The sequence below is a fragment of the Abrus precatorius genome, unplaced genomic scaffold (genome assembly GCF_003935025.1).
Source record: "Abrus precatorius isolate BTA unplaced genomic scaffold, Abrus_2018 Scaffold5, whole genome shotgun sequence".
Taxonomy (NCBI): Eukaryota; Viridiplantae; Streptophyta; class Magnoliopsida; order Fabales; family Fabaceae; genus Abrus; species Abrus precatorius.
In genome coordinates, this window is record NW_020874395.1 from 4,337,314 (window position 1) to 4,355,912 (window position 18,599).

At 27.5% G+C, this 18,599-nt stretch overlaps 2 protein-coding genes and 1 non-coding gene across 3 annotated transcripts; 2 read left to right on the forward strand and 1 right to left on the reverse strand.

The window, feature by feature from the left end:
• Positions 1-1,208: 1,208 nt before the first annotated feature.
• Positions 1,209-6,451, forward strand: LOC113868068 (cytokinin hydroxylase). The gene is made up of 5 exons (XM_027503628.1): positions 1,209-1,488; positions 1,679-1,905; positions 2,082-2,323; positions 2,524-2,893; positions 6,032-6,451. The coding sequence occupies exons 1-5, from the start codon at positions 1,209-1,211 to the stop codon at positions 6,449-6,451; spliced, it is 1,539 nt and encodes a 512-aa protein (XP_027359429.1).
• Positions 6,452-13,232: 6,781 nt separating this feature from the next.
• LOC113866530 lies at positions 13,233-14,180 on the reverse strand. The gene is made up of 2 exons (XM_027501359.1): positions 13,746-14,180; positions 13,233-13,700 (listed from the first exon to the last, which is right to left on the reverse strand). The coding sequence occupies exons 1-2, from the start codon at positions 14,178-14,180 to the stop codon at positions 13,233-13,235; spliced, it is 903 nt and encodes a 300-aa protein (XP_027357160.1).
• Positions 14,181-14,469: 289 nt separating this feature from the next.
• Positions 14,470-14,576, forward strand: LOC113868306. The gene has a single exon (XR_003505327.1). It is a non-coding gene; the product is annotated as a small nucleolar RNA R71 (small nucleolar RNA).
• Positions 14,577-18,599: the final 4,023 nt, after the last annotated feature.

Below are 18,599 nucleotides of genomic sequence, written 5' to 3' on the forward strand. Positions count from 1 at the left end.
GGTTTCCTAGTTTAAATTCATAAAATTTTGTTTATCTAAGCATTTTATCATAAAAAAATTCAAATATTACCAAACCCAATAAAATGCAATAAATGAATTATATACAATATCTGTGATCATTATGCTTGTCTAAAAGACAAACAACTCGCAACCAATCTACTCACGAAAGAAAACTTCACCACTAATCACATATTACGTTGAGGGAAAAAAATACCCAAAAAGTCAACTCAATTTAAAATCTTTGCAATATCACCGTGTAAGTATTAAATATATTATATTAAAAATTTTAAATTATTTTCAAAAATAAATATTGAATGTTTTCATATATTTGATATGATAAACGTTTTTTTGATAAAAAATATTTTATTTTGAACTTCTTATAATGTACTAATAATATATAATAAATTAATAACTCCTTCATAATAAGGTTTGCTAATCGATATAAAACTTGTGACACAAATTTTAATGAATTCTTTGATTAAAAAATATTAAATATATCTTATTAAATATTTAAATTAAGTAAAATATTTTTTAATAATTTAATTTAAATACATAAAAAATGCAAAGATAATTTATATTTTCATTCACTCATGAATTGTTATATAAGATATTAATTTCTATAATCATTAATATAAAAATTATACCTATAATATATTTCAATTAATTAATAATATAAAAATCTTGACACTCACAGTGCATTAAAATTAAATTCATTTTTTAAGCTGGAACTTAATTATATATTGAATGGATTCAATGTTTTTAATACAATAAATACTTTTCTAATAAAAAAACGTTTTTTAACTTATTATAATATACTCATAAATATTCCATTAATAACTCTTTTGTTATATATACATATATACACAATTTGAAAGGTTTATATAACCATAGCACGATTGCAAATGACTGAGTTGGCTATATTTAGCAATTTTTTCAGAACAAATGGTAAAATATATTTTCACAATTATGATAATTAAAATAGAATAACTGCAAATATAATTAAAATTGAAAGTGGGATTTACGTTTGCACTCCCCACCAACCCCAGAGTTATTAATTAAGATACAATATTATATTTATTTAATATAATTAAATGAAGGGATCCTTACTATATATATATATATATAGGTAGAGTGAAGAATAAAATTGGAATTCCATAGTGAATTCTTGCAAAGTGTAAGTGAGTTTGGTGATCATAGAACACAGAGGCATGGCTATGGTGGTTCTCACAACCCTTTTGGTGATCTGTGTGAGTTTGGTATTGAGAGTTGCATATGATACCATATCATGTTATTGGCTCACTCCAAGACGCATAAAAAAGATAATGGAGAAGCAAGGTGTGTGTGGCCCCAAACCACGCTTTCTCACTGGAAACATCTTAGACATGGCTTCCCTTATTTCAAGAGCCCTTTCTCAAGACATGAAAACCATCAACCACGATGTTGTTCCTCGTCTTTTGCCACATTTTGTTGCCTGGTCCAAACAATACGGTATTCTATATTATATGCACATCAAATTATATATATTATATGTGTGTTTAAAGATTTGTTTTTGTAGGAGTTTCAAGTGAGGACATGAAAAATGAAGAATTGATTAAAAAGTTTGAACAAATTAAATTAAATCTTTATTGTTAATATATATTTGTTTGATTTTGATGTTGACTTGAATGGGAGGGTGCAGGAGAGAGGTTTATATTTTGGAATGGTATAGAGCCAAGGCTGTGTTTGACAGAGAGTGGAATGATAAAGGAGTTTTTGTCGAAGTACAGTACCATATCTGGGAAATCATGGCAGCAACAACAGGGATCCAAACATTTCATAGGGAAAGGCTTGTTGATGGCAAATGGTGGAGATTGGTCTCACCAACGTCACATAGTTGCCCCTGCATTCATGGGAGACAGACTTAAGGTATATATATATATATATATTGATCATACTAATACACATGAATTATTATTGCTCCTAGCTATCTAAAATTGAAATGAATATTGGTTAATAAACTTAGAGAACAAAGTAATTTGATTTGATAAGAAGAAGGATTAAAATGGTTGATCTTAAAGTGTTGATAGATATTTGATGAGTAGGGGTATGGTGGGCACATGGTGGAATGCACAAAGGAGATGCTTGAATCACTGGAAAATGTGTTACAGTGTGGGGAAAGTGAGGTGGAGATTGGAGAATGGGTAACCAAACTCACTGCAGATATAATCTCAAGAACTGAGTTTGGAACAAACTATGAGAAGGGAAAGCAAATATTTCACCTCCTCACACAGCTTCAGAGTCGCTGTGCTCAAGCAAGTCGTCATCTTTGGTTTCCTGGAAGCAGGTATGTCAGTTTTGAATTATATATATATGTAATGTAGTGTTAATATTAAATCATAATGAACAATTGTGTATGGTTCAAGATTGGAATTGAATAAAATATTCCATTCCCTTCTATAGTTATATATTTTAGATTTTGTTCCTATGTCTCATTTTTCAAATGATCAATACATGTATCATTCAGCATTAAATTTATGTGTGTAGGTTTTTTCCTAGTGCATACAACAGAGAGATAAAGTGCATGAAAATGGAGGTGGAGAGGCTATTGATGGAGATCATAGAGAGTAGAAAAGAATGTGTGAAGATGGGGAGAAGCAACTCTTATGGGAATGATTTGTTGGGTATACTATTGGATGAGATAACAAAAGAGGGTGATAACTTGAATTTGCAACTAGTAATGGATGAATGCAAAACATTTTTCTTTGCTGGACATGAAACCACAGCACTGTTACTCACATGGACAATCATGCTATTAGCAAGCAATCCACTTTGGCAAGACAAAGTCAGAGCTGAAGTCAGAGAGGTCTTCAATGGGGAAACTCCATCACTGGATCAACTATCCAAGCTCACTCTGGTTAGCAACAAATTACTATATGCTTTTCTTTTTCCTCACATTAATGCTGCATTTTTTTCTTATATTGATCATGAAACTTATTTCTTGTCTATAAGATATTTTTTTAATCAAATCAAAAGAATTACCAACATTTAAAGTTTAATCAAATCAAAATAATTTAAAAATAAAATATTTTTTTGTTGAAAGTTGTATTAGAGATGCATAGAAAATTGTGATAGGAGTGCATTAATAATTTTTAATAAAGAATTTATTTTTAATTCTTTGAGTGGGATCCTCTTAAATAATGGGCAGTAGTTTTCTATATTTAAAGTCAATTTTTTATTATATTAATTATCAAATATTACTATTCATAGAGACAATGTAAAAAATAATAAATATTTCAGATTTTATATTAAAAGCTATAAAATAAATTAACAAAATTAATTTTTTAATCAATCTTTTACTATGTGTCAAAAATACATATTAAGAAGTTAATTTTTTATTAAAAATAAAAAAATTTCCTATCTCAAAATCATATAAATAGTCAATATATACTTTTTATATTAATTTATAATATTTAATTAAATATATTTAATATTTTTTAAAAAAGAAAAAACTGCTGAGGTTTGACAGGACATCGAAAAACAGGTTTACCGTGTGCAGGCCATTTCATATTGTTCACGTATTTTTGGTCAAATTCGTGCTAGCCATCTTATTCTGCATGTTGAATATTATTAAATGTTTTCACTTTTTATTTATAAAATTTTAATTTTAAAAAAGTACATATTATTTAATATTTAGTTTATAAAATAATAAAAGAATTATTAAAAGGGCATAACAGTTTTATTTTGTTTCCTTTTGCACATATAATATATTTTAGATAATGTTCAATTGTGCCAATTATTAATATTTTTAACCAATATTTTAAGAAAAATCATTAAGACATTAAAAGTAAAAAATATTTTATTAAAAATATTACAAATCTGTTATTACAGTAATTTTTAATATTTTTAATGATTTTTTAATTTTTTGAACAATATTTTTACTAATTTGATTATGAAAACTGTTTAATATCATTAAGTACATTTGATATCTATTTTTACATTTTTCCTTGAAAGGAGGTTATTAAACCATTAAATTCTTTAGCTTCAGTGATAGTGATAAATTTCGTTTAAAATATATTTTTTAAAAATAATTAATCAAATAAAATGTAATATCACTTATTTTGAAATGAATTAAAAATGTAATTAAAGCATAAATTTAGAACTAATAATAATATTTTTATTTTTGAACAATATTATTATTATTATTTTAAACCTTATTTGGAGATATTTAACACCGTTAGTACATAAATTCAAAGTGTTTTAAACACTGTTAAATAAAATTAGAAAATTGATAACATTTAATGAAACTTAAATTAATTTTAAAAATTCAGTTTATCCACATTTAAAATGTTATCTAAAAATATATTTTGTGAAATTAACTTATCCATTATATTATTTAAACAAAAGCTTTCTAAAAACATGAAATCCATTAGATATATATAAAAGATGACATGAGTATGACTAGAATCAATTCTCTATATTTGAAAATTTATTTATTTTTAACTTATTTTCCTAATTATTTATTAGTATATTATTTTTAATAAAAATATAAAGTAACCTATAGTAGGACGGGTAAGATAATTAGCTACAACTTGTGAAATTTGTAATCTTATAAGGTAATTTCTTTTTATTCCTAGCTACATAATAAGCCTAATTAAACTTGAAGATCTTAAGCTTCTAGTTAACATTATATTTTAACTAGGACATGACTATAATGTTTGTTTGAAAAAGCATTATTCTAAAATAACATGTTATTATATGATACTTTGACAATGATGATATGAGATTTGAATTAATAGTTTATGTATCCATTAAAATTTCTTACTAGTTGTTCAATCTTAACATCAAATGTTAATGTTTTGTATACTAGTAATGAATCAAAATTAAAGTAAAAAAAATTATGTATTTAACCTTTTCTATTAGTAATTAGTATTTAATCATGCACTGTAGTCCAACAAACTTTGAATAAAAAATGAAGATTAAAATTAGAGATCTTTGAGCATTTTAGTTATTGCCTCGAATTTTAGAAAAGACAACCTAGAAATATTATAGTTTAACTAGAAGGTGACTCTATATAGAAACATAAAGTAAATATAACTGATTTAAAAATAATCTTTGCACCCATTACCCAGCAGCTAGTGTTATTCAAGTAGTATATTGAATTCACTACGTGAAGGCTTGAATTTTAGAGTAATGTTATAGTCATACTTGTTTTTCAGAAGAAAAAAAAACTTATTACTTGCACCCATTACATATCTTACTATTATTATATTACTTTACTTTATGCATTTTATATCAATATTTTAAAGTAAATTAATGTAGAACTCAAGACTATAAAGATTTCTTTTTTGGTCAACCAAACTCAAGACTATAGATGAATCGAAAGATCGCATCTTTGTGATGCCTCCTAATCATTTTATTATTCTAGTCAGAGAAAGAAACCCAAAAGGTAAAAATGAGAGGACCCAGCTTGTCCTACTCAATGACATGGGCTACCCACTTCCCAAATATTCATACATTTTCTTCATCTTGTTGATTGAGAATAAGAACTTGACCCAAAAAATTTGAGAAATATTTAAAGATTAAGAAGACCCAATAGAAAATTTCTGTGAAGTAAACAGTAGTAGTAGTAATTCTTTTATTAATATCGCTTATAAATAATTTCGAGTATCTAAAGATAGCAATTATAATTAAAAAAGTTTATTAAACTTCTAAATTTATAATGTGATAAATATTTTCTAATAAAAAATATTATTTTTAGTTATTTAAAAATTATGTTTTTGTTAATTTAAAAGTGGAAGGTTTTCTCTTAATTATTTTTATTTTTAATATAATAATTTCCTCATATTGATGTTTGATCTCTCTTATTTTTTGTAAAAAGGCAAGACTTTTGAAGGATGGTCAATGATCAGCATGACCTTAAAATTAGTATAACTTGGATGGTCAACAGAATAATAAACTAGGAACCCTTTATTTTCTACTATCCAATTAATGAAAGTAACATAAAATTTGAATATATGATAAACTAAGCAAAGGTTTTAATTTGATGTTGCAGTTACAGATGGTTATTAACGAGTCAATGAGGCTCTATCCTCCAGCAACTGTGCTTCCTAGAATGGCTTTTGAAGACATTGTGTTAGGTGACCTTTATATTCCTAAAGGATTATCAATTTGGATTCCAGTGTTGGCTATTCATCACAGTGAAGAATTATGGGGTAAAGATGCAAATGAATTCAACCCTGAGAGGTTTGCTTCAAAGTCATTCATTCCTGGGCGTTTTATACCATTTGCTTCTGGTCCTAGAAATTGTGTTGGACAATCTTTTGCTATGATGGAAGCTAAGATTATTTTGGCTATGTTGATCTCAAGGTTTAGCTTCACCATTTCAGAGAATTATAGGCATGCACCTGTGGTTGTCCTCACAATTAAGCCCAAATATGGAGTTCAAGTTTGTTTGAAGCCATTAGAAACATAAAATAAATATCATAAGATATATAGTCCTTTATTTACTTGATCAACTTTAGAGTTCTATATATAGTGGAAGATGTTCTAATAATTATCTTATTGAGCTCCCCCCAAACAAATTTTACCATGAAGAAAAATATGAAGTAATGATTGCATGGATTAGGATATGCACATCATTTTCTATTCTAAATTAGAGAGGGTTTTGTTTTTACTTCTTTTTTGCTGTAATCATAGGTTATTTCTTGTTAATTTTAAAAATGTTGATTAATAAATTAATAAATAAATAAAATATTATGGTGAGAGTGTACTAGACTAATTTTAATTTTATTATTATTTTTCTTTCTTTGTAATTTCATGAATTGAAAAAAAATAATTGCTCCGACAAACTGTATCTTATAATTTGTTTTTCTTTCTTTTTCCATGTTATTAAAAAGTGAAAAAAGTCATTACTAAGTAAATATATAACGATTAACTTTCTTTCTAAATACATGGGTTCCTTTTTTTTTTATTTCATAACATGGTGCTAAAAAATATTTTTTATTTTAGAATAAGTGATTTTTTTCTTTTATTTTGTAACTATATTTACTAATGGAGGTTAGTTCAAATGGTAAGCAATTTGATATTATTTAAGTAAGGTTTTAAATTTAAATTCTTGTACATACAAAACATATTTAGTGGTAGACTTACGTATCACATCCAGGTGTATGACCCGAATCAAATTCAAATTAAACTGAATGAGAAAAAAAAAATTGTAACTATATTTTTTTAAAATTAATTTCTTTGGTTTAAATTTATTTTCAAATTTTTCTAATTTGAGTTAAGTATAATTTTAGTTTCCCAATTCTTAAATTGATTAAGGCCTAGTTAAGTAAACTTTTAAAGAAATTTTTATAAGAGAAAAAATAATATAAAAATAATTAAAAAAATTATAAATTAAAAATTATTTATGTTTCTCTATTTTTAAAGTATTTTTTTATAATTTTTCTAAAATTTGAAAGAATAAGTAATTTTTAACTTTTAACAAAAGTTTTATTTATTTATTTTTCTTATAAAAGCTTCTCTAGAAATCTACCTAAGCTAGGATTAAGTCTTTTATGTTTAAAATTATGCAAATTTAGTTTTTAATTGACTTTTTTACTTAAAGTCCTCAATTTTTTATTCAATATCTCAGAAGATTTTTAATGGAATTGAAACGTAAAATCATTCTAAAAGTTCAAAAGTTAAAAAAATAATAATAAAATTTTCAAAAAAATTATAAGATGTGAGATTAAATTTGAAGCAATTTAATGTTTTTTTAGTTATTTTTAAATATATAAACTTTAATATTTTTAAAGTGTAAAAATTGAGTAAAAAATTAAAATTGAAACATTTAAGGCAGGAAAGAATAATTAAAAAATAAATTTGAAACAATTTAATATAGACATAATTAGGTGAAAATTTTTAAAATCTAAATTGTACATAACCTAAACTAAGGAGAGTAAAAATATAACAAACCATTCTTTTAGCTATGTATATCTCTCTCCTCATCTTTAACTCTAATGTAGAGTATATAAAGCTATCTTAAAAATAAATAAATTTCAATAAAATTGCTTAGAATATACTAATTAATATTTGATTTTATAATAAAATTTATGATATGACGTGGAACAACATCATCATAATAATTAAAATACAAAAATGATATACATATATAATAAATTTAAATATTTATAAAATGTAATATCTTCTTTTAAATGTTAAATTGATTAATCTGATGGTTGATTTTAAGGTTTTTATCCAATAAATAAATATATAATTTTATATAAAAATAAATAAATAGGTAGATTATTATATTACTTTATTTTAATGTGTAATTTTTTAAAATTAAATAAATATTAGATTTTAGATAGTATATATAAATGTCTAAATTAGTGTCCATGTTTTTAAAGAAGAATGATTCAATTAGTGGAAAAATTATTTTAAAAAATTGTTTAACAAAAATAATTCTATTTGATAAGATATATGAAATATGCGATTATTAACATTTTGTCTAACGCTACTCTAAGTCTCTAACTAGTGTTTTTTAAATGATACTTTTCAGCTATGAGGTGAAAATGTTTTTTTTATATTATTTTTTAACAATTAATCTCTTTATTTCTTTAATTTCTAAAACTTTTAACTTTTCAAACTACTTTCATTATTAAAATTTTAAGCGACTAATTTCACCCAATATTTTTAATTTAATCATTTAGTTTTTCAACTTTAGTTAACTTATTTGTTTGTTTTATCAAATAGAGAGAGAATAAAAAATAAACACCAATATAATTAGAGTATTTTAAAATTAAAATGATGAATTATAGGCAAAATTAAAGATATTAAGTGTGACCTTAACTATGACTTTTGTATTTTCACGTGATGTTTAGATAAGGCTTTTGGGGGCCCATAAACAACTTAAATTTGATTTAATGGGTTAAAGGATCTTCTTTAATTTTGCTTCGTTCCATAACACTTGAGAAAATGATTTGATTCTAATAATATAATTTGATGATTTCTGTGTATTGAGGTGATTCAACAAAGTGATATGCTTTCAATGATGAAAAATGGCAACTTGTGTGTGAAATGAGTAATGGCAGTAGGGTCAATATCTCCATTTTCGACCTTAAAAGCTTTTTTCTCAGCCACCTCTCATTCATATGCTTCCACTTCTTCATCATTCTGCTTCTCCCACTACTTGCTTTTCCATTCTTTTATTCCAACCACATTCATTTAAGACACCATTTCACATCTAAAAGGTGTTGTGTTTGTGTATATGAGAAACATTTAGTGAAATCAAAGTGCTATTAGAGAGTTTGTGTCATAATACAACAAGTGCTTGAATATAAATTTAACTAATTATATTTATTCCATAGTTTATACATTCGCTTATGTATAAAAAGAAAAGGGTAAGTTTGGTAATTAATAAAAAAATAAAGAAAAAAGTGACTACATAAATATTATTGTGAAAATTTATTGCATAAAGAACCCTACTCTCTAAATTTCTGTGACTATTATTTCATATTTCTTAAAAAAATAAAATATTCTGGGTAACCAATGTGAATTTTTTTTTTTAATAAATCACATTTTGTTGCATTAAGTATGACATTTTTTATTCTTTTCAGTTTTTTCTTTTCAAATTCATATATAACAAGAGCTAATTAAACCCCATTTATTCCTTGAGGTTATTTGGGAAGAGGAATTTTGAAATAAATAAAAAGGATGAGCACAATTTGTTTATTTTAAATAAATGTATTTTAAATTAATATTTTTAAAAATAAAATATATAAAATATATTAATATAAATTTAATATATTTATTATATATTTATTATTATAAATGATATATACTTTTCTTAATTTAAAATTAAAAAATATATTCTTCCTTCTATTTCTTTTTTGGAAAATGTTCTCTCAAACAATTCCTTAAGTGGCTTAATATAGGTGATACAAGTACTCTTTGAATTTGAGGACTTTCTTTATTTTAAATTAAAGTATTATTTCTTGTAAAAAATTTTGTACAAAAAAAAAACCAGACTTAAAGATAATGAATGTGGAAATTCTTTCTCAATTTAAAAAATATTTTTTATTTTATATTTATTTAATAATATAAAATATTTCTATTAGAAACATTTTAAGAGAAAGTCTTACTGGAGTTTTGTTTTAATGTGATAAGGCACATTTTATTTTTAATGTTTTATTTTAATTTATATTTTAAAAATGATAATCAATATAATATAAATTTACCAGTTTCGTATATATGGAGGCGTTCTAAAAGAGTAAAACCTATCTTTTCTATCTTCTTTTTGTTTTTTGGGTCAAGAAATAGTAAAATCTTCAGGTTAATTGTTTTTTTGTTTGAATTTTTACTCAGCCTAAACTCGGGCCTATTATTCTTTGTTAAGGTTTACCTCTTAACCACTATGGCCCATTCATGAACTGGGTTTACAGTTTATGTGAGAGAAGCCCATCTAAAAAGTATGTATTGTATAGAGCCAGATTTTTGAAGAAAAAGATTATCCAAAACAAAAATGACTTTGAAGAATAATGAGAAATCTCAATTTGAGTTTACTTGATTTTAGTAGAAGTTTTAGACAACTTATTGTTTCAGTCAAATCTTAAAGATTCAGCATATATTTAATAATCATTATTTATGAGAAAAAAAATTATTGCTTTGATTTTTAAGTGTGAACTATAATTAACTTTATTGTATTAGTCATTATATTTGATGATAAATAAAACTAGGGGTAGTATTAGTTTATTATTCATTTAAATTCGTAACGTTAAATTATCTTAATTACTATCTCATTATATCTATTATCATTGGAATGATCCACTCAAAATTAAAAACATTATTAGCATGGCATTATTGTTAATTATTTATTTTTAGAGTAAAATAGATAACAAAATTGATGAAGCACGTTTATAAATAGAAATTATACCATCAGTTTAACTTATGAAGCCTAAGAGTAAGATTGACTAACAAGTGGTGACCTTAAGCCACTAAAAATATTGAAACCCTAAAATTTGACCTGTGCTTATAGCCTAACATTAACTTAGGGCTCTTAAAAACTAATCTTACTTAACATTTATTTGTGGTTTAAGTTAATATGTCTTATAACTAGGCCAACTACTCTAACCCCATAGTTATTCATTCTTATATCATAATTCGATTGTTCAACGGTGTTCTTAAGGCTACTTTGTTTCAATATAATTATGTAGAGAATTTTTATGCAAAGGCTTCCTTATTAATTACTTAGTAAATTGCTTTCTATATTAGGATGGTAGTTAGTTAATAATTGTCTAACTATTTTTGGTTTAATTAATTACTTTTTATTCAAATTTTATAAACATCTGTATTTACCTTGATTTGAATTTGTCATTTTGGCTTATATTCAATTTCTATATATAAACTTGTTTATGTTCAATGCAATTTTTTATACACACAAATTGTCTGCTGCTTTTGCCTGAGTTATTGTCCTAAAATGGTATCAAATTTTTAAGAAATAAAGCTCTAGTTCATTATCACTTCTACAATTTGGTATATGAATACTTATTTTTCATAAACCACTATGGCTAATCAAAATCAAATTTTTTATTTTATGGATGCATTAAATCCTTACTATCTATCGTATAACCTTAATGCAAGGGTCCTTCTTCAATTCTTGCTTCACGATTGTCGACTAAAAAGAACTGCCACACATGGTCCAAGGTCATGCGTATAGTCTTACTTACCAAAAGTAAATAATATTTTGTCGATAAAAGTCTTGCAAAAGACTGATCAAGCATGGGAACATTGCTACTTAATGATAGTTTTATAACTCCCTCGATCTATGAATTCATCGATTGCCTAATATGTTATATAGATTAATAGTGTGTAAAAATCAATTACTGGACAAATGTACCCATTGTTAGAGTAATATTGTGAAAAATAAAGTACCAAGTGTTATATTCACAAGGACTATTTTTTAAGAATTACTTCCTTAATTACCCAGTTGTTAATAAATATGAGAAGAAAATTGTGTTGATAAAATTGCTAAAATAAGAGAATAATAAATTAAAAGGAATAGATTTCTTATGATAATAAAATATAGAAAAGTATGACTAAGTGTATTCAAGAGAAATAAGTGAGTATCTAGATTGTAAATCCTCCTAAGTATCCAAATAACTAAAATTTGGAAGTATCCTGAGAGACCATCCAAGAAACAATAAAACATATGGCCCGAAAGACGCTCCAGCATTTGGTCAATGAATGGAAGAGTGAAGTGGTCTTTCCTTGTTGCATCATTCAGCTTTCGGTAGTCAATACAAACCCTCCATCCAATGACAGTCCTAGTAGGCACCAGCTCGTTTTTCTCATTGGGCACCACAGTCATTCCTCCCTTCTTTGGAACGACTTGCACCGGGCTCACCCAAGGACTATCTGAGATGGGATAGATCATTCCGGCATCGAGTAACTTAATTACTTCCGTTTTCACCACTTCCTTCATGTTTGGGTTTAGCCTTCTTTGTGGTTGCACTACGGCCTTAAAACAAGACTCCATCAAAATCTTGTGAGTGCAAAAAGAATGACTAATCCCTCTTATGTCAGAGATCTTCTATACTATTACTTTCTTGTGTTTCCGAAGTACACTCAACAGCTGGGCTTTTTGTTCTTGTGTTAAATCTGAAGCAATGATAACCGGTAACTTGCAACCATCTTCCAAAAGGGTGTACTCCAGATGTTCAGGTAGGACCTTCAATTCTACATCTGGTGGTTCATTAGTGGATGGGTTGGGCTGCTTCTCTAAATTCTGCTCTAGAACTTCAAAATTCTTCTTTCTCAACAATGGCCCAGTGGATTTTAGTTAACACCACTGTTCTTGAGTTAGAAGGCTCATATCATCTTTTCCTTCTTCATGAACTAAGCTCCTTTCCAATGGGTTTGAGATCAAGAATTCCTGTGCACAGTCAGAAACAAAGTCATCAATTACTTTAATAAAGAAACAAGAATCATTTTGTTTTAAGAAATTTTTCATTATTTCAGGAATTTTGAAAGTGACTTTTTCATTCCCAACTCTCAAAATTAACTTTCCATCACTCACATCAATTATGGCTTTTGCAGTAGCTAAAAAGGGGCGACCTAAGATCAAGGGAATTTCAGTGTCCTCATCCATATCAAAAATCACAAAATCAATAGGAAAAATAAATGTCCACTTTTACAAGCACGTCTTCAATGATAACCCTAGGATATTTAACTGACTTATCAGCTAATTGAATACTTATCCTAGTTGGCCTAGTTTATCCCAAACCTAATTTCTTAAAAACAGAATATGGCATCAAATTAATGCTAGCACTTAAATCAGCCAAAGCCCTATCAACTATCAATCTACCAATGAGACAAGGAAGAGTAAAACTCCCTGGATCCTTCAATTTTTTGGGCATCTTGTTTTGCAGGATTGCTGAGCATTCTTTATTCAAAGTTACCATGGCCAACTCCTCCAGCTTCTTCTTGTTGGACAATAGATCCTTCAGAAATTTGGCGTATTTGGGCAACTGTGCCAAAGCATCAACAAACGGTAAATTGATATGAAGTTGACGAAATAAGGAAAGAAATTTACCAAATTGTTCATCATCCTTGTCCTTCTTCAATCTTGCTGGGTAGGGGAGTGGAGGTATGAATTCTTTCACTACAGGGGGCTTTTCCACAGTCTTCTCTTGACATTTATCCTCCTCTTTAACTGCAGCTTTTTCTACTTCTTGCTTTCCCTAATCTTGTAATGTTTTACCACTCCTTAATGTTACTGCCTTGACCTGCTCCTTAGGATTAGTTTCAGTATTGCTAGGTAAGCTCCCTTGGGGTCTTTCTGAGAGGAGTCTAGAAATTTGACCTAACTTATTTTCTAGATTATGGATAGAAGCTTGTTGATTTCTTAGTGCTATTTCGGTGGATTGGAACCAAGATTTTGAAGTTTGAATTAATTTGGTCATCAATTCCTCAAGGTTTGACTTCTTTTCAGCTGGGGGTGGTGGTGAATGTGAAGCTTGTTGAAATCTTGGGAGTGTGTTGTTCCGCATCGGCTGTTGGTTGTTGTTCCATGGTGGGTTTGCATAATTCCTCCAGCCCAGATTATTCATGCCATTATAATTTTGGTAAGGTGGTCTATTTCCTATCATATTGGCATGCTCTTCTTGAGTAGCTTGACACTCATGATTAGGGTGGTTTCCTCCACAAATATCACATTTCATCACCGGAACAACTGGATGGTTAACAGATAAACCATCAATCTTCTTCCCTAAGGCATCAACTTACATTGCCAAGGATGTTATTGCATCAAGACTATAAATTCCAGCAGATTTCGCAGGTTTAGATTGAGTGAAGCTCCATTGACAACTGTTCATTGCCATTTCTTCAAACAGTTCTTATGCAGCCCTTGGTGTCTTGCTATTTAAAGTTCCCCCAACTGCAGCATCTATCATTTGTCTTGTGGCAGGGTTCAATCCATTGTAAAAGGTTTTCACTTGAAGCCAGTCAGGAATCCCATGATGTGAGCACTTCCTTAATAATTCTTTAAACCTCTCCCATGTATCATATAAGGTCTCTAACTCCAATTGGTAAAAGGAAGAGATATCATTCCTCATCTTAGTAGTCTTTGCGGGAGGAAAATACTTTGCTAAGAAATTTTCTGCCATGGCCTTCCATGAAGTGATAGATCCATGTGAGAGAGAGTTCAACCACTGTTTTGCTCTGCTCCTGAGAGAGAATGGAAATAGCCTCAAGCATATTGCATCATCAGTAACTCCATTAATCTTGAACGTATCACAGATCTCCAGAAAATTAGCGATGTGAGCGTTGGGGTCTTCATCTTGCAACCCATCAAATTAAACAAACTGCTAAACCATCTTAATAACATTAGGCTTTATTTCAAAATTTTCCTGCACATCTGGACGGACAATGTTAGATTCTGTCCCAATTAATGATGAATGAGCATAATCGGACATGGTTCTTGGTTGCTCTTCATTGTTTGTCATTCCTTCCATGTGGGTTTGTGCATTTTCCCTCTGTACTAGCAGTCGCCTCTCTTTCTGAATTTTTTGCAAAGTTCTTTTTATTTCTGGGTCAAATTCAAATAGTTCTTCAAACAGTGCAGCAGAACGGGTTCTGGTCATACACTAGAAAAATCAGCTCCTAAAAAAGAATGAAAGCAAAATAGAAAAGTTAATTCAAGACTAAAGGAATAAAGAAAATTAGTAAATATGTAATCAAGGGAATCCTAATTAATCAGTCCCCGGCAATGGCGCCAAAAACTTGGTGTGTAAAAATTGATTACTGGACAAGTGTACCCATTGTCAGAGTAATATTGTAAAAAATAGAGTACCAATTGTTGTATCCACAGGGACTATTTTTTAAGAATTACGTCATTAATTATCCAATTGTTAATGAATATGAGAAGGAAATTGTGTTGATAAAATTGCTGAAATAAGAGAATAATAAATTAAAAGGAACAAATTTCTTATGATGATAAAATATAGAAAAGTATGACTAAGTGTATTCAAGAGAAATAAGCAAGTATCTAGATTGTAAATCCTTCTAAATATCCAAATAACTGAAATTCTCCTTTAACTACTTAGTTCTAATCCCTTATCGCTGCAGGAATTTCTAAATTAAACCAATACTTTTATCAAGGATAATGATTCCTAACCCTCGATTGATCAATCAGAATCTCTTCCTTAATTAATACCCCTAGGTTGCATTAAGTTCATTATGAATTTCATAATTAGGGTTATTCCTAATACAGAAAACTTACGTCTTTCTATCTCTAGAAATACATTCAAGTCCTTTTAATTGAACAATGTTAATTTGATGCAGGATTTTTACTCAAAATCAAACAAGAAAACAAGATAGGAGACAATTGATACTACTCAATTAAACCCAAGAGAAGAAAACATGAAATAACATTAAGAAGAATTCCAGAAGGTTTAGTCACATAGGATTCATTACGTCTAGATACTCAAAGGACAATTAGAACCTAAACATGTAGAAACTACAATTACAAAAGAAAGAAATTAAAGAGTTTCATTACAGTCTCCAGTCGTTACTGACTTCTTCTTTCCCCCGAACTCCTCCTCTAGGTTTCTGTGTCAAGTTCCCTTTTATATGAGTCGTCCAAGGGCTCATCTTATCGCAAAAGTTTAAATTCTAACGCACGTGAAAGTACACGCTCATGTACACGACTATGTACTTTGGCCGTGTACATCTCTGGTCTCTAACAATTACCTTTTAAAGCTTTTCTAGGAAGTACACGCTCATGTACACGGTCATGTACTTTGACCATGTACATTTCTAGTTTAGATGATGCCTTTCAATTGACGCAATCAGTGATATATACGTTCATGTACACGGGCGTGTACTTGCCCGTATATATTTCTGGCTTGATTGTGTGCTTGATTTGTGTATCCAGTGAGATACACGCTCATATACACGAGCGTGTACCTGCCCATGTATATCTCATATTCTTTTCTTGCTTCAATTCCCAACATCTTTTAAGCTTTCACTTGTTGATCTTTTTTCCTGAAATATGAATAAAATGAACTTAATAATAGTAAATTCTCTCAATGAATAGCTTAAAAGTCTCAATTATCATTCATGAATTACAATGTAGGATAAGTATAGGAAGCATTTATTAATTAGCAAAGCATTGAAGATTTGAAAAGATCTTTAAGAACTTTTTTTTACATAAAAATAAGTTTAGAATTTTATATTTAGAAGAAGAATTGTACAATGTGATCATTTGGTCTCTAAATACTATACTAGACTCAAATCATTATGGGAGGAATTGGAAACTTTTAGATCAATTCATGTATGTTGCATGTGCAATTTTAAAACCATCAACAAAAACAAAGAAGACAATTATAAAATTTGATCTCTAAGAGAGAACAATCTGCTCAAGTGAGATCCTAATTGATGCTAATAGAGCTTGTTCCTATAATTATCAAGGTGTTTTTTTTTTTATTAGTTATGCAACAACAACGGGAGTTTGGAAGCCATTCATTGAATAAGAAATAGTGTGATATCTTTACATTTGTTAACGAAACACAAAACTAAACTTTATTCCATAGAGAAAGAGGAAGTTGTGACATAAAGCACGATTTTGAAAAGATAAAAATAACAGTCTATGCACAAATTGTGATAAGACTAACTACACAATAAAAATATGTTTCTATAAACATGACTTTCACATTTTGAATTGGATAAAAGAACTATTAATCTTTATTTCAATTCCTAACAAAGACAAAAAGTAATCTTTATTAAACTAAATGTGAATAACCAATTTTATTTGGATTGTTTTCCAAAAGAAAATAAAAACAAAATTTTTAAATTTTAAATTTTTATTTTTTATCAAAATAAAAAATGTATATTAAATAAGATCTTGGGTTTAGGAAGTGTAATTTAAAAAAAAAAAAGAGAAATAGAAAAAAGAGAGAATTGAGAGAGTTTGGGAATCAAAGTAAAAGACTTTGGAGAGTCTGAGAATTAGAGGGAAAAAAAGAAAAAGAGAGAAAAAGTTAAAGAGAAATTAAGGTTGTGATATTATTAAAAATTTCTAAAGCATATTCTTTTAGATATGCAGAAAGAATAAATCTAGAGGATTGAAAGAAAAATTCAATAAAAAACTCTAAGTCATCATAAAAGGATCAACAAAAACAAATGTAAAAGAGAATTAATTTCTCTTTATCTATTAGAACAAGTAAAAACTCTTCTTCTTCTTTTTTTACTTTTAGTCTTTTTTATGTGTTTTCTCTCTTGTTTATATTAAAAAAAATTCTTTTTTTGTAAACTCTAAAAACTAATTTTTTTAACCTAATAATTTTTTCTTTTCTTATAAACCTAAAAATAATCTTATTTTTTTAATCCTAAAAGTCTTTTTTGCAAATCTTAAAAACCATAATTTTTTCTAACTTAATAATCTTTTCTTTTCTTGCAAACATAAAAATAATCCTTTTTTTTAACCCTAAAATTATTTTTCACTAGCTCTAATTTTTATTAACATAAAAATCTTTCCTTTTCTTGTGAACCTAAAAACTCTAATTTTCTTTTTAACCATAAAATTTCTTCTTCTTCTTTTTTTAAATCGTAAGTCTTTTTTCTAAACCCTAAAAATCATAATTTTTTTTAAGCTAATAATTTTTCCTTTTATTGTAAAACCTAAAGAACCTATGATTTTAAAATCCTATAAGTTTTTTTGCAAACCTTAAAAATCCTACTTTTTTAACTCTAAAAACTATAGTTTTTTCTACCCTAAAAATCATAATTTTTTATTTTCTTGCAAACCTTAAAAGCTCTTTTTTTTAAAACCTTACAAATCCTTTCTTTTGCAAAACTTAAATTTTTTTTCCTTTTTGTACATTTTTTATAGGAAAATAGATACATTTTTACGTTTTCTTAAAAAAAAAAGTTTTAAATCTACGCAATAGCCAAGTTATATTGATAGAGTAGTGAATCCATCTTTAATATCCTTTAGATTGTAAGAGTTTATTAAATAGTCATATGCTAACTTAAATTCTATACAAGAATTGTTTTATTTCTAAATAAGAAAAGTTTAAGATTATTTTGAATCTACACAACAGTCAAGTGATATTGGTAGAGTAGTAAATTCATCTTCAGTG

Excerpts from the sequence above, each read along its gene's own strand:
- LOC113868068 (XM_027503628.1), top strand. The coding sequence starts at position 1,209 with ATGGCTATGGTGGTTCTCACAACCCTTTTGGTGATCTGTGTGAGTTTG. Across the intron at positions 1,489-1,678 it reads TGCCTGGTCCAAACAATACG|GAGAGAGGTTTATATTTTGG; the intron begins GTATTCTATATT and ends GGGAGGGTGCAG. Across the intron at positions 1,906-2,081 it reads TCATGGGAGACAGACTTAAG|GGGTATGGTGGGCACATGGT; the intron begins GTATATATATAT and ends TTTGATGAGTAG.
- LOC113866530 (XM_027501359.1), bottom strand. The coding sequence starts at position 14,180 with ATGAAATGTGATATTTGTGGAGGAAACCACCCTAATCATGAGTGTCAA. Across the intron at positions 13,701-13,745 it reads AAACTAATCCTAAGGAGCAG|GGAAAGCAAGAAGTAGAAAA; the intron begins GTCAAGGCAGTA and ends TTACAAGATTAG.